Source organism: Orbicella franksi, chromosome 14 (genome assembly GCF_964199315.1).
Source record: "Orbicella franksi chromosome 14, jaOrbFran1.1, whole genome shotgun sequence".
Lineage (NCBI taxonomy): Eukaryota > Metazoa > Cnidaria > Anthozoa > Scleractinia > Merulinidae > Orbicella > Orbicella franksi.
Window position 1 is genome coordinate 20691081 of NC_138158.1, and position 15278 is coordinate 20706358.

A 15278-nucleotide genomic window follows, 5' to 3' on the forward strand; every position below is an offset into this window, starting at 1 on the left:
TTTTTCAACCTCTTGGGTTTTTTGGGGGTGCTTTTTTTTCTTTTTTTATTTTTCCAACTCGTTTGGTGTTGTTTTTCTTGAATTGATTGACTAATTTTTTTTTGCCAATATGTTTGTATTTATGTTGTTGTTGTTGTGTTTGATGTTTCGGATAAACTTTCCCCTTATTGCTGTCGATCGTACACATTTATTTCTCCTTTATCGAAACTTGTTTGCTTTCAGTCTAAGGCCTTCTTTTTCCCGAACTTTAAGACTTTTAAGACCGAGGCAGTTTGCCTAAATGGTTTGTTAGTGGGGAGGAATTCCATCACTCGGTTTTCCAGCGGCCAATAGCTACATAAACATTTTTAATTGTTTAAAAACAGCTTTTAGTGACAGGCGAGGGTAACACTGTAAAACTGCCCTTTTTGTAAATTTATTAGAAACAGTGCTTCAGTTTTCATGCCTTTACACTTTATAAATATCCTTTTGCTTTCACGCGAGTTTACTGAATAGAATGGGGAGTGAGCACGAATTAAACTGCAATAATGTTTTGGAATTGAAATGGTTTCCATTTTCATAATCGTTTAGCTATCGAAAAGTCATCCGCGCTTTTTAATGGGTTCTTGTCAGCAACTATTGTTGGGTTATTTTGATCTTGAGTAAGTTTTGAACCTTTCCAAATAATGCCTTAACCATTCTTTGGTGATGTATTTTTGGATGCATAGGCAATGAAATAAAATTTTCACTGTTTCGTATCGCACTGTGCAAATGATTACAGTTACTTCATTGTGACTGGCTGAGAGCAGGTCAATTTATCGTTAATTCCGCTTTTAAAATTTGCACTGTAGTGCAAATTAACGCGCGCACGTTCGCAATTTTCTCAGTCATATAATAAATGAGTAATCGTGATATTTGAAAATTCTCTCAAATTACACTCGCCTAAAGGCTCCTGCAATTTTGAGAGAATTTTCAAATAGTCATCACTCGCAGTGTAAATCCTTACTTGAACTCGCAGTCATACGATTACCTATACATAAATATATATCACGTACGGTCAGCTAAGTGATAAATCGACAGAAGAATATTTATCATTCTGTCAGTGTCACGCAAGGACTCTCTTAAGAAAAAAAAAAAGAATTTTCCACTTCTCTCAAAAACATGTGCTCTGATATTGGAACAGGCGTTTAATAACAGAATTAGACAAATCCTCTTTGTTTCGGAATTAAATGCCAAGAATCCTGCGCCATGAAGCATTCCCTAAGACAGATTTCACGATTAGGGAAAAAAAAATCAAGTTGATACATAGATATAATTCAATTTCCTGAGTAACTGTATAAAAGCAATGTCGCTTAGACTTTAAAACGTTTGTCGCGCGACAAAAATAGTTTTAATGCAAAAACGATCGAGTCTCGGAGACGCCAGATTAACCGAGAGCCATCGATAGGGATCTGGTGATACTTTCATATTTTCCGAGCTGGGAGGCGAAATATTGACAGTTGTTAATAGCCGTCTTTTGCTTGAATTGTTCCGAAACAATCGCGTGTATTTAATCTCACCATCAAAACGTGGTATGGATCGCATTTCGATAAATTCATCATTATGTCTGCCGGTGATTGAAACGAATGGGCTTGCGGTGTGAGATTTCAAGGGCGCTTGGAACATGTTACCATTGAGTCGCCGTTGTAAGTTTTAACAAATTAATAAGCTTTATTTTCACACGCCATCCTTAGCTGAAATTAAATAAAAATACGTTGATGTGAATGGTAATCTTTTGAAAGCGAGAGGGTTTCTTTGATGAGAAAGAATCTTAGTAAACAAAGATTGCGTGATGCAACATAAGTACAGCTTCCGGTTTCACGGTGTTATCAGAAACGTTTTTATCAACAGGAATTTTGGAGCCGAAGTGTCTTACCGATGTGTCGGAAACTTGTGATGAATTAAAGGTTTCAAGAGTCGACTAAAACAGTCCAATTTAGCTTAGCATAAACGACATTTCACTTCAGATTAAAATTTCCAATCAACGTAGAGGAAGACGATTGCACTCAGTCGAGAGCGCGAATAGAATTCACGGCGTCTGCTCGGATGACAAGATTACTTGAAATCCGCCTGTAAAAATAATTATCTTCAAATGCGTAAATAAATATGCAACGGCAAGAAAGCCTTCAAAACAAGCCCAGAGCAGGAGAGGACCAAGGACAGGCGTCGGATTTCAAGAAAAATAGTTTTGTGTAGTGTAAACATTTCTGGCAATCTTCACATTGGATACGTCTCGCAATCACTGTCAAAATACCTACCTACGAACGCAACAACCTTCCCTCGACTTCAGAAAGACGCGCTTCAACTATTTGTTTTATTGTAAGGCGAGGAATTTGCCTTCAATTTGGCGCCAAGGTTTATATTTTGGCGAGTTTGACTTTGGCCACGATTTCCGCGGCGCTGAATATGCTGTAGACTGGATGGAAAAATCTGATAACGACGGATCTTGAAGAGTTGTTTAATTACCGCGTTGAGCGAAATTTTAGCTGTGACAGCGAGGAGGACATTTGTCGGGGGACGCGGGCTGATCACTAAGCGATAAAGCTAAGCATTCTTTTACGGGTTTAAAACACGGAGGTCCAACACGACACGCGACATTTGTTCTTTGACGATCATCTGTGCGAAGCTCGAAGCGGTGTAACTCCAGCGTTGTACCGTCATCTGGCAATTACCATATCACAGACTTTTGAAACAAGTAACATCTTGAAACACGGCGGTATTTGACTATGGCGGACGAACATGATACTATGGCGAACCAGTCTTGGGTTTATGTCGATGACGAACTAGAGAATTACTCCGAAAGCCTGCCAGCACATGCGATTTTTCAACTGATCCTCTTTACGGCAATCTTCGTGGTGGGATTCTTCGGCAATTCCATCGTTATTTACGGCGTTCTTCAACAAGGCTCGTCTAAAACTACAAGCAGCTGTTTCATCGCGAATCTGGCCTTGAGTGATTTAGCTGTGCTGGTGCTAAGCCTACCTGTAGGTCTCCTACAAGAACTTGCTTCATGGCCGTTCGGCGAGGTTGCATGCAAGATTTTCTTTCCCCTCGGCGACGTGTTTTTGACTGTCTCCCTTATGACCCTCACAGCCATTGCGCTGGATCGCTACCGTGCGATAGTCACGCCGTTTAAAAAACGCGTCAGCAAAACTCAAGCGAAAGTCTGCATCGCTCTCATCTGGATCTGTAGTTACCTAGTGGTTGGAATTCCCACTTCGTTCATTCTTAAACTTGTCTCGACGGACGGAGTGAAAATCTGTTACCCTTTTTGGAACACCGACATGGAGAGGCAGATTCACAAAATCCTCATTGCTTCGTTAGCCACTCTACCGCTCCTGCTTATCGGTTACTGTTATTTTAGAGTCGTTATCGCGCTGTGGAAAGTCAGAATTATCTACCGGGATTCTGCCAAGAACTCGCTGACAACGATTCGCCTTGAACAGAAACGAAAACTGGTCAAAATGCTTATAGTCATCGTGATTGCGTTCAGCGTGTGTTTGCTGCCGTACATAACTTTCGCGCTCGTGTTGGAGTTCGCGGGAATTGAGCGATCTCCCTCCGTAAATGTGGGTTTGGTAGCAGTTCTGTCGCTGCTCTATGCAAATAGCGCAATAAACCCGTTAATTCTGTGTACCATGAGCAAAGATTACAGGAAAGGACTACGACCTTGCGGATGTTAAAGTCCACAGACTTCTAATTTAGAAATAAAACGCGATGCTGATGTTGTCTACATAGGATATTTTAGAAAAACAAATTAATTCTTTATTCGTTTATTAGTTCCGATCATATAGACTATAGTTTTCTTAAAACGGATTGTTGTAAGTTATTTCTTCATGAATGCTGTTAAATGATACGAAAAGAACCTTTGAAGTTGTAGATTTTTTGTAATGTTTGTTTTTCTTCAGCTGAGATACATGTACTTAAGGCCTGACTGCTTTAAATAAACACGGTGAAAATATTATATTTGTGTATCAAACAAAAACGAAATGGCTCGCTTTCTAATTTTTTTATAAACAGCTTTAGTTACCAGTTTAAGGTAACTATTATCACAAGGTGGGATTTGTATTACTAAGGAATGTGTATCTCCCTTATAAAAGCCTTATTATGATTTGCTTACTGACGAAGCATTGAATATTTTCAAACAAAACATAATTACTGCCGCAAAAGATCACTCCATTCAATTTGTAATTTTAGTCCAATAGCTGAAACGTAATAAGTTTAATCCAATTAAAATCTCTTTTCGAGATTATTCAAAAGACTTCTTTAATTCTGAACCAGATCGTGTATGATTTCTCGAAAAGTGAAGACAAATCAAGGCAAGACTTGAGTTGAATTGCAACTAACCCCTAAAATTCACCTTCTTTTGTTAAATAAACCCTAACTCACACTCTTGACTGACGCATGATCTTAAACAATAATTAACAGATTTTATTTGAAATCAGTTTGGGTGTAACAAAATCACCTTAAATAACATGACCTACGCCTCTTTAGTCTCGGTTTACCAAATCGCTGTCATTGATGTCAGATCGTTTAGCCACGATTTTATGTTCAATCTATAATCCATTGACGGATGTCGCATTGAGAAAAGTTTAGCCGAAATTTTTGCAAGTTCGTAATCCTTCTAAATCTTTCCCAATTCTTTATTTTTTTGGTTTAGTCTTTGGTTGCGTTAGTAAATTATTGTTTTGCGATCTTTTTGAGTTACCTTGGACCTTGCAGACGCTGTCGTGAAAGTTGCCTAATACTGCAACAGGTTAATTAAATGTCTGGAAACAGCACGGCTGCACACGGTACCCTTTGAAGCGATAATTAGCCCCTTGTGACCTGAATTAACCGATCATTTCCTCACAATGCCAAACTACGCCAACAATTTTTCTTAAGTTTTAAAACGTTGATTTCATCTTGTGAAAAACTAGCACCACTACATCCGAGTATAACTCAAGAGCTTTCATTTGAATGGTCACACTTAAGAACTTTCTCAACAGGTTTGAATGCTAAAAATAGTGCATGACTTTATGATGATAACATGTATGGGAGCAGACATGTTTTGTTTTTATCGCAGTGCATAGGACAGAAAAATCATGCACCAGAAGGCATGCTGATACCGATAATATTAACCTCAAAGGAAGTTTTTTTAAAAAAAACCTCCAGGCCGGTAGTCTCGGATGTTTTTTTTTTTTTTTTTTTTTTCTGGAAGTCTCTGTAGTCTGTGCCGAAAGTAGTTAGTGATCCATACTTGGTAGCTCTTGGTGAGTACACTGAGGATTGTATCAAACTAAGCTCAACCTCGGTTAGGGTCGGATTGAAATCAGGTCCTTGTTTAGAAAGTATTGGTCAAATATTAAATACGCGACGAGAAATTTAAAACAACCTAGCAATGTCTGTATTCCTGCCAGGAATCTTAGTGCACAACATGGAACTGAATGACTGACCTAAAACAAGAGACTATTGCCTAAAAGAGGCACTTCGTCGACTCTTCAACTGAAATACGCAGTAGTTGAGAACAACTGTCAGTGGGAGAGATTTAACTTTTCCATTCGCAAATCGAGAATTACTTAAACCTAGGCCATGGCCCACGTTGATTAACATGAAACCGTGGCTACGAATTTCTATATTACGTCTTTTATGGGAATTACCACAAACATAAACGGCCATAGGATAGTTATTAATAAGAATAGGGTCATTTATTTATTTTACTAAAACGAAATTTCCAGAATGAAGTGATCAAAAACGGAGATGCCGTCTAGTGACAGCTCCTAACGGACAAACTTCGGCCTCACTTTTTAGCGTGATTATGTAACCTGCATACCGACGAATCTAAATACTACACAACTACCTTACAATAATGACGTCGAAAATGATATTTGATATGTGGGGTTAATAACAATAACCTATGTTCGATATATCAAAATTCTTACATGGCTACGGGTTTTTTTTCCAAAATTGTAAATTTTCTATGATTCTTTAGTCTGGTAATTAACTATGCTGGGGCCGTTTATGTCTGATCACTAAACGAGATGTCCTCCTCCTACTTGGGTTTTCTTTCTTGTACTAAGATAGAAATTATTTTGTTTTCGTTTCACTGCAGAGTAATTAGACAATAGAAGAGTTTACCCTCTACCAAATGATCAGACAGTCATGGAATTCTAAACGCTCGACGTTATGTATAAAACAATTAATACACTGAAATATTAGACCCAGCCTTAATTTTTGTCGTTTTTATAAAGCCGCCCAACCACAAATCATGGTGAAGACAACCTACATCCGTATACAGATCCGCAAATGCAAATTTGAAGTTTGTACTTCGGTCCCCCAAAATGCTGCTTTGTATAAGCAATGTGTGGCATCAGTCTTCTTGCGCGAAAACTTTTATGTCAGGGAACGAAATTAAATTTTGTCGAGAAATGTACAAGGTCACACGACAGCGGGCCAAGATAGTAGACTTTTGAACCAAAATTCTAAACTATTAGGAGCAATAATGAAGTCAATATGGCTTGATAGCAGTTTTTAAAATGTAGCAGTTTAAAAACGTTGTCAGCGTTAGGGTGATAACAAGCTCATAAATCAAATGATAAGTAAAGTACGGCTAAATTCTGTGATCAAAATTCGCTGCGTTCACAAAACAAGTGACGTCAGGAAAAACTAATCGATAACGTAAGCTTCCGCTAAACAGATTACAACAAAATAACCGCAGTATCGCACATTTTTTCCTTTGAAAACAACAATTATATTTACCTTCCCTCCCCACTCCCTCTGCGTATTTCAATGGTCACTAACTTCTTTGTATAATCGTCGCAAAGGTGTCTAGCTTGCTCTCAGTCCTCATGGCCGAGGGGATTTTGGAAGGTGGCATCTGTGATAAACGCGCCGGAAATCTTCTACAGGACTCGTTCCCAGTCTCTATTCAGCTGTTACTCAAAGCCGACAAAAGACTGGGCGTGAAATGATGTCATTGCGAAGCTGAGGGTATGCTGAGAAGGATTATTTAAAACACTATCTTTTTTAAGACTAAAAACACTGCGTCCTTTTTTCTAAAATTAAACTTTGGATTAAATAAAACCTAAACTAAACCGTAAAAACTCTTTTTCCCTGGCCATCGTAGCTTTAGAAGAAACAAAACACAAACCGCGTTTATCACCGCGGTTTGTGTTTTGTTTCTTCTAAAACCTTAACTACTTAGATGACTCAGCATGCAGTTAGGTGCCATATTCTGACAAATATCTATTGAAAATTAAATGCTAGGAAGGTATTCGCTCCCACTCTGTGAGATATTTTAGGACGTTTTTCACGTTTCATGATATACGGCATGACTTCACATGACAACCATGGGAGTTTCGCAACCATATACGCACGTACGGACGTGCGTACCTCCGGAAATCCAGAAAAAAAAATAGCTCATTATATCTTCACTGGTGAAAAGGGTCTTTATCAATTAAATCGCCAGTCGGCTGTTTTAATTACTTATCAATTATCCAACATGCAAAGAACATAAGTTATTAAATACTCAACGTTTTTCAGTGTAGGAAACTGTTGCTTGGAAAACGACATTTTCTAGCCTCTAATAATAACATTCCCTGGGGCATGTCCCCAGGCCTCTCCAGCGTGCCTCGAGCCTTTGTGCGCTCCATTAACTTTCTTTTTGTGCGTACCCCATGTAAAAGCGAACCTCACGCCCCTGCATTTGAGCGTTTTCATATTTTGCTGTCAATCTGTCATCATTATTTTGAAATAATTATGTTTTCTTCCAAACATACACCTGAAATTTTTCTTTGCTGTCCTCTGCAAAACAACAAAGTGAAATGACCAAATTTTGCGTTGCTGGAGAACGTGAACCACGACGGCTAATTTTATAAATTTCTATTTCGAATTTAATATTTTTTTTCCATATTCAGTTTTTCTTTCAGTTTTGACAGTGATAAACAAAGTGAACGCCTTACGAGAATAGCGAGATTGGTAGGTAAAATATGTACTCAGTTTTTGTTGGCGTCGCCTTCGTGGTTACTTAAATTCCCTGCTAAATATGTAATGCAAGTGATAAATTTGAAAAAGAATATGACAAATGAGCCGTCGTGTGGATTCACGTTATCCAAAATACGTAGAACTTGGACATTTCCGGTTGTTGTTTTGCGGAGGACAGCTACAGAATAAGCAATGATTTATAACGCATTTACATAACCATTATTCTGCTCAAGAAACCTTGTTTCGGTTGCGTTCTCGTTGCCATTGCCGTTGTTGGTTTGCTAAACCCATCCCTATTCGCCAAGTTGTTAGGCGGCTGTAACAGCATTTCGTAGCAGCGCATGAGCAGTGGCGCTGCTATTTAATTGGCTCACTTAATTCTAAGCTTTCTTATTGGTTAAACTCTTTTTTACCTACTTTAATTCGACGAAAAGTCCAATTTCATTGTATTTTTCGCAATAATAAATTAATATATGATCTATTGTATTCCGAATTAGAAGTTTGGTAAGATTTAAAATAATTGCGTCCCCTCATCTCTTGTTCTCGACGGAGGGCTAATCGGTGACGAAGCTTAGGGTATTCGAAGAAAAATATTAGGACAGAGAAACATCCTGAGTGGTAAGTCATTTTTGTAACAGCACGAATTTACGACGATAACAGCTCCGGTAATATTACTGTCCTCTATATTCCCTGGGCTCGCGCTAAGCGAGTAGCAGAGAATAGTCTTTCTCTGAAAACTGTTCCCGTTTGATTCGCGATTCGATTCCTGGTTCAAGCAATAAGACTACCTTCAGAAATATCCATTTCAATTTCAGAAGGAAAAGAAAACAAACAGCGGCTACAAACATTACAACTAGACAACGGAAGGTCTAAAAAACGTAGCTGTACCTTGTAATATATTTCAGTTAACACACAGAAAGCTAATCTGCAACCAAGAGTCTACAAACAAAGAAAAGGTGTCAATTCTAGGACCCTTTTCACTTGGTTTATGAAGTGGGGGCAAAGTGATCGCTGGGAAAGGTGCGTTTCCTTGTTTAAAGTAGCAAAATGGAATCTGATATTATTGTGTTTACAGCTAAATGAAACTTGATACCATCAATTAAATCTCGAGTTGTATCAACATATCTTCAAAAGTTGACTATCGTCGAATAGTGATATTAACGGAATCGCGCTATACTCTAAGACACAAAATAGTATATAAATTGGAGTATCTATTCCAAGGCATCTTTTAAGATACATAATTGACTACGAAATATACTATGAATGGAAGATATATACTTGGTTGCTGTCATTAAGGGCTTGTGAAAACTATTACATCCTGCATTACTGTCGTCAAGGGCTCGAAAAGTTATCTACTTTTTTGAACTCAGTTTTCTTCCTCGGCCAAACGATTAGGGGCAAAAATTATCCCTCCCACTACTATCGCGTATGGATTTAAACACCCCCTCGCTGGACTTGATGAATGGGAAAAAGGGAGTCTAGGTAAAATGTCTACAAATTTTATGACCTCGGGATTGAACGGGCGTAGTGACAATAGACGCACGTACGCACGTGCGGACCTATATATTTACTGAGGACAGTGTCTTTGGTTATCAAATCGGCTAGTTTGACAGTCTCTAGACTCTCCTATTAACCTACTAATAATCATCCCAAAAGTTGACATATAAACAACCTACGTTACTAATACTCAACGTCAGTTTGATGGTTTTGATTTATGAAACTGTTGCCTGGAAAACAGCATTTTTCCGGCAGCCCCTAATTATAATATTTCTTGGGGCATGCCCCAGACCTATCTAGCCGCTCGGGCCCTTGGCGCTTCATTAACTTTCTCACTTGCTAAACCATGAAAGATGCTCGGTACCCCCCTGATAAAGATTTGGATTCGACACAAGTTTTAATCAACTAAAGGTGATGATGGCTTGAAAATTGCTGGTAAATAACCTGATTCAACTCTGTCATTAGAAAAATAATTGCATTTTTCTCATAACAAGCTGCAACTAAGATAATGCCGAGAAAATAATCTTCGCATTTGAGGACTGATGCCAAACACGTTGAACGAAATCGGAGACGAATCTCGCTCAGTATATGCCAAAGTTCAACAGTTATATTTAAAGCAAAAACAGTAGCTGTGCTCCTCAGCCTCCTACGAATGGTATACACTTTAAAGTTAGAACCAGCTTGTTCAATAGTACCACATGAATGTACTGCTTAACCGCTTTCATTTGAATGGTCACACCGCTAGGGTTTAATTCACAGAATCAAAATGTTAGAACCACCTTGTACAGCATAACAACCAGTACCACATAAAAGTACTGCTCAATAGCTTTCATTTAAACGGTCACACACCAGGGTGTTATCCACAGAATTATAAAGTTAGAATCACCTTGTACGGTATATTAAACAGTGCCACACACGACAGACTACCGTAATACTCGGACTTTGTGACGAATGCGTAATTAACCTCGTTCCCACGATCATAGGAACGAGGTAGGAGCTGATACACTACATCACGCGCATAATTTAGTATTTTAATTCCATTCTCCTTCTTATAGTCCTCAAGTGTCGTTTCCGATAGCGTTTATCATGGAATCAACAAGGAATCTGTTCATTTTCATCGGATTAAAAGTTTATTTTGGGAATCTTCAGTGGATTATTTCTACTCTTTCTAAGAGTTTTCATCCGCTCTACAACAACGTTCTGGCATCTGTTTCTCTCGCCATGTTTGTCCAAGAGATTTAGACAAAAAGACGTAAATTCTCGACCCGATCACAGATTTGTAATTTTTTTTCTCCGAAACGAAGGATAGCCCTTTATTAAAACAACAGATCACGTAAGTTTGTTTGCAAAATATATATTAAAATGCCCTGGTATGTTGGTAGAACATGTTTGCCGATACAACAAGAGAACTGTGTGTAAAGTACCAGCGAAACCCAACGATAAATAAGACATTACGGCCATCTTTTGAAAACACACACGTAAAACTACTTCCAAATCGAAGAAATTATTAGTAAGAAAGGAAAACACTTAAGTTGTAATGCTAAAGCCAAAAAGAACGAGCATGGAGAAGATTGAGAGGGCTTATCTCCGATTCTTCGAATAACTTCAAATAGCTCGCAAGATTAAATTGTCTCGTATTTAGTTCTAACTTGAAAGAATTAACATTGAACTTGAAACACAGGATGGGGGTACCGAAATAGGACAATTCTAATAGTCTTAGTATACTTTGCGCACGAACAATTCTACGAAACCTGGCCAGTTCTAATGCACGGTATGCCGCTATTAAAGGATCTTAAAGATGTTGGTTGAGTCGGTGTAAATGCTGTGGGAGATTGCGGTGTTTTTCCATGACTTATCGATCAGGCAGGCAGTCGGCCAGGTGACAGTAAAACTCACTTGAACTTCTAAATCTGAGCTTTGTAAGATAACAACAAAAATATGTAAAATTCTGTTTTACTTTAAGTGAGTCGTAAGTAGCGGTATGGGGCCGAGTACAGATTGGGTTATAATTTCACGCAGTTTAAGCTCAACCTAACCACTTCATCACAGTTGACGACGATCGAGAAGACTACAGGCTGATATGTTCATTTTGGCATGTGAGTCATGGCACGTAAACATATGAAAAACCTAATAGGCAAGCAATTACCCGACTGTTACCTTTTACTTGGCAGAATACAAACCAGGACGAAGCAAATGAACTATAAAAAGCAGCATATATTCTCAGCATTGTCGGTGTCGCTTTTTGTGTAAGCAAATTTAAGCTGCAAATTTCATGCCAAAGACCTCCACTTAACGCCCTCAAGCTCATAGCGAAAGGCTCAAGATAGGTTTTGTTTCCGGATGAATTCAAGAAAGGTTCTAGACTTTTTTTTTTAAGGAAACAGGATTACATTACCAAATACCGAGAAGTTACCGTTATCTTAATTTGGGCGGTAAACTGAGCAAAATTCCATTTGATCCAGTGATAAGTAAACTGTGGAAAGATTAGAACTTAAATGCAGCTTAAAATTAGAGGAATTTCACCAAGTATTTGTTCAGCTATTTTAGTTTTCGGTTTAATATGGTGTTAAAAAAAAAACGCTAAACGCTGGGAAAGCATGAGGCTAAAAATATTTTAACGACAACAAATTGCTTTGATCAACGTCTATCTACATGCTTTATTTTAGTTATAAAACACTCGGTTGGTATGAAATGTCCACTCGATCGTTGTCGTTGTTTGGGGCCATTAGTCCCTCGGAAATAACTTAAAAATTAAGCAAGAGCACTTTTTCCGTGTTTTCAAAGCCTCATCTAAACACGAGGGGAGTTCGGAGAATTCGAGACAGTTATGCAAACCCGAAACGCAGTCGAGGGTTGTATAGAGAATTCTCACAACCCCCCATGTGTTTAGTTGAGGCTATCAGTGTAAACACGGAAAAACTGCACTATTGCGAATCCGCGCGAATCTAAAACGTCGCAACCGTGTTTACATTTTCTCATCTAAGCACACCTACCGACCAATGAGAGTGCGCGTAGTATCTCAGTTATTTATAATAATGTATAAATAAAACTCTGAACCGAAAACCTGCCGTTGAAAAACAACTAACTGAGGCGGACTTCGGCCTTTCATGTGTTTAGAAGGCAGAAATAACATATACGTATGGGATATTGATCAAGTGTGAAGTCAAGATGGCTGGATATTGGCCAAGTTCTTTTTTTGCGTGTTTATGGACCGAGACGGAGTTGAGGTCCATGTACTCGCAAAAAAGAGGCCAATATCCAGCCATCTTGACCGAACAAGCTTAGTCAATAAAGGATTTATTATATGGCTTTAGGGGAAATTTTTCTTGCGGGACACGGCGGGTAGTCCTGAGCGGGCAAGATAGCTCCGTCTTGCCCGCTCGGGTAGCCAATCACAGCGCAGGATTTGATTCATCTTGCCCGCTCACGGAGCTGTAGCCATATAATAAAAAGTTTTATCCTTGAATTCCGTTTAAATCCGAGAGAAAACTGGGCGAGAACCACTCCATTGAAGCCATATTGAGACACTTTCATCTTTCATATTTCATGTGCTTCAAGTCGAATAATTCGTTTTCTCGTAGTTATCACAACATCGCCTTCGAAAGCCCCTTTAACTGAACTTTGAGACCGGAATGACGATGAAGCTAAGTTTTTTGTCAAAAATGTGAGCTGATCTGAATGAGGACAAAGTTCAGTTCTTTCCAAAAAATGTTCCGCGCCAACTGCTACTCTGTACTGCTCCGTGATGAAAGGAATCTGCTTTCAATTTTGTTGGATTTTTAGATTACATACAAGCATGTACGTGCAATATCCATCAAAAATACAGCAGGGTTTTCCAATTATGCTTTGTCCGGTCACAATCCATCACGTTCTCGCCGAGGGCTTCAGTTGAGACAGCATAAACGACTTTTTGAATAGAGTAAACATCTTTCGTCTGTGAATGGGATTAAACGGCAAGTGCGATATAAAGCTCTCCTGTTGTTCGTTTATAAGCGTTATGTGGGGTTGAAAAATCTTTACAGTTATATGTTTGGGCTAGGCGGGTTTGAAAACAAAGATTAAACAGTGTTTCAGATTATGGGGTGATTATCACGCTCCATAAGAGAACAAGAAGGTTCTCATATGGTTTCTATATTAGCAGATTAACTTACGAGAAAATTATGGATTACAGCAAGAGAAAATGAGCACGAGCTCGGACCAAACGAAAAGCTTGTGTACAGCCGAAAGTGAGGTTCAACGGTACTCAAATTTGTATAGCCAAAACAAAACGTATTCTGTCTCAACATTTTTAGCTGAACGTAAAATAGAATGGAATCTGCAAATCAAAATATAAAATGGGGACATGTCGACCTTTGTAATATTAGTTGGTGGGGTGATGTTTTAGTGAAAAAAAAAAGTTTCCTGTGTGTTGATACAAGTGATGTTCAAGTTGAGTTTATAAACTTTTATTACGGTTTATAGATAAGTAGTAAAAGCTCGTGAATAAAAGTTATTTATAAATTGATGACTATAAAAATTCTGCCTTCAAATATTAGATGAACAAACTTAAGGAGAATTACAAGGCTGACAAAACAGCTGAATAAACTTGCATTCTTTCATTTGTCTCCGCGTGTCGGTGGACAAAGCTTACAACTGATTAAACGTGAAGTTTTAAAACATTTACAACGTTCAAACTGGAGATACCTCGAAAGAGAATTTTCTGTCTAACATGTGAGCCAATTAACTAGCTCAAAACAAAATTGTTAGAAAAGTTATAATCCTAGTTAAACATAGGACACCCTGTGGGTTTTTCGTGGACTTGAATTACAAAGATTTGACTAAATTGTTAACATCAAATGAGTGTTGCTTGTAACCACGTTTTGTTTCGGATCACTGGTTGATCTATTTTAGGCCCCAGTTATATGGTCTCGGGCACCCGAGACCATCCTTCCCCCGAGGCGACTTTATCGAGGATTTATATGTAAAAACGTAGGCCCTGTAAGCCGAGTCAAAGTTGACCCTGCATGATTATTCCTAACCCTTATTGAATAATCAAATGTGCAAATATCCCTCTTTCTTTGAGTTTCCCTCGATCATTCGATCACAGGGGGAATTGCCGAGTTCATTTTCACTTCTTTGATACGAATTTCTGCTTTAAATCCTAAATCTGAGCATTACGTGACACTCGCCACGTCGAAGCGCTTACATGAAGAAAAGTTGACTCGCTTGCAAGGGTTACCGGCTACCTGCCGAGACGAGACAACTAGCCCACCCGAGTTGTCTCGCCCCCCGAGTCTTGTTCGCGATCCTAATGTAAACGGTTGGTTGAATTTTGCGAAGAAATAAGCTAAAAGTTACTTCGGCCAGGGTAACTCGGGAGGAGGGTTGTCTCGGGTGCCCGAGACCTTATCATGAATGGGGCCTTAGTTGCTAGTTTCGCATTCGGTTTCCCGCACTTTTTTCTCTCAAGCTGACTATAGAACGCTTTATTTCTTTTCGGTTTCCTCGTTGCCAGACGCCTTCCGTTAGATCTCAATTTTCCCGAAGCGAGTAAGAAAGATTTTCTGAAAGACACCCCCGAAGGACTGCAGTAAACTTAAACTGTAGTTTGAGCATATGTTAACGACTATAATTTCCCAGAAATTATTACGAAAACGCATGGGAAACACTATATGGTTTCGCGTCCTGTTTGTTCTACTTTTGCAATTACTTCCTACTGACAACATTTACTGATGAACAAGTCTGAAATCTTGTCTTGGTAATTTCGGCTTCAAACTGGACAAAGTTCAGATCTGCTAGAAACTGAAAATAGCCTCATACCA

The 15278-nt window shown here is 38.7% G+C and overlaps 1 protein-coding gene across 1 annotated transcript; it reads left to right on the top strand.

The window, feature by feature from the left end:
• The first annotated feature begins 1020 nt into the window (after positions 1 to 1020).
• LOC145468361 (neuromedin-K receptor-like) lies at positions 1021 to 4973 on the top strand. Its single transcript, XM_081452058.1, has one exon. The coding sequence runs from the start codon at positions 2745 to 2747 to the stop codon at positions 3699 to 3701; it is 957 nt and encodes a 318-aa protein (XP_081308184.1). The 5' UTR covers positions 1021 to 2744; the 3' UTR covers positions 3702 to 4973.
• Positions 4974 to 15278: the final 10305 nt, after the last annotated feature.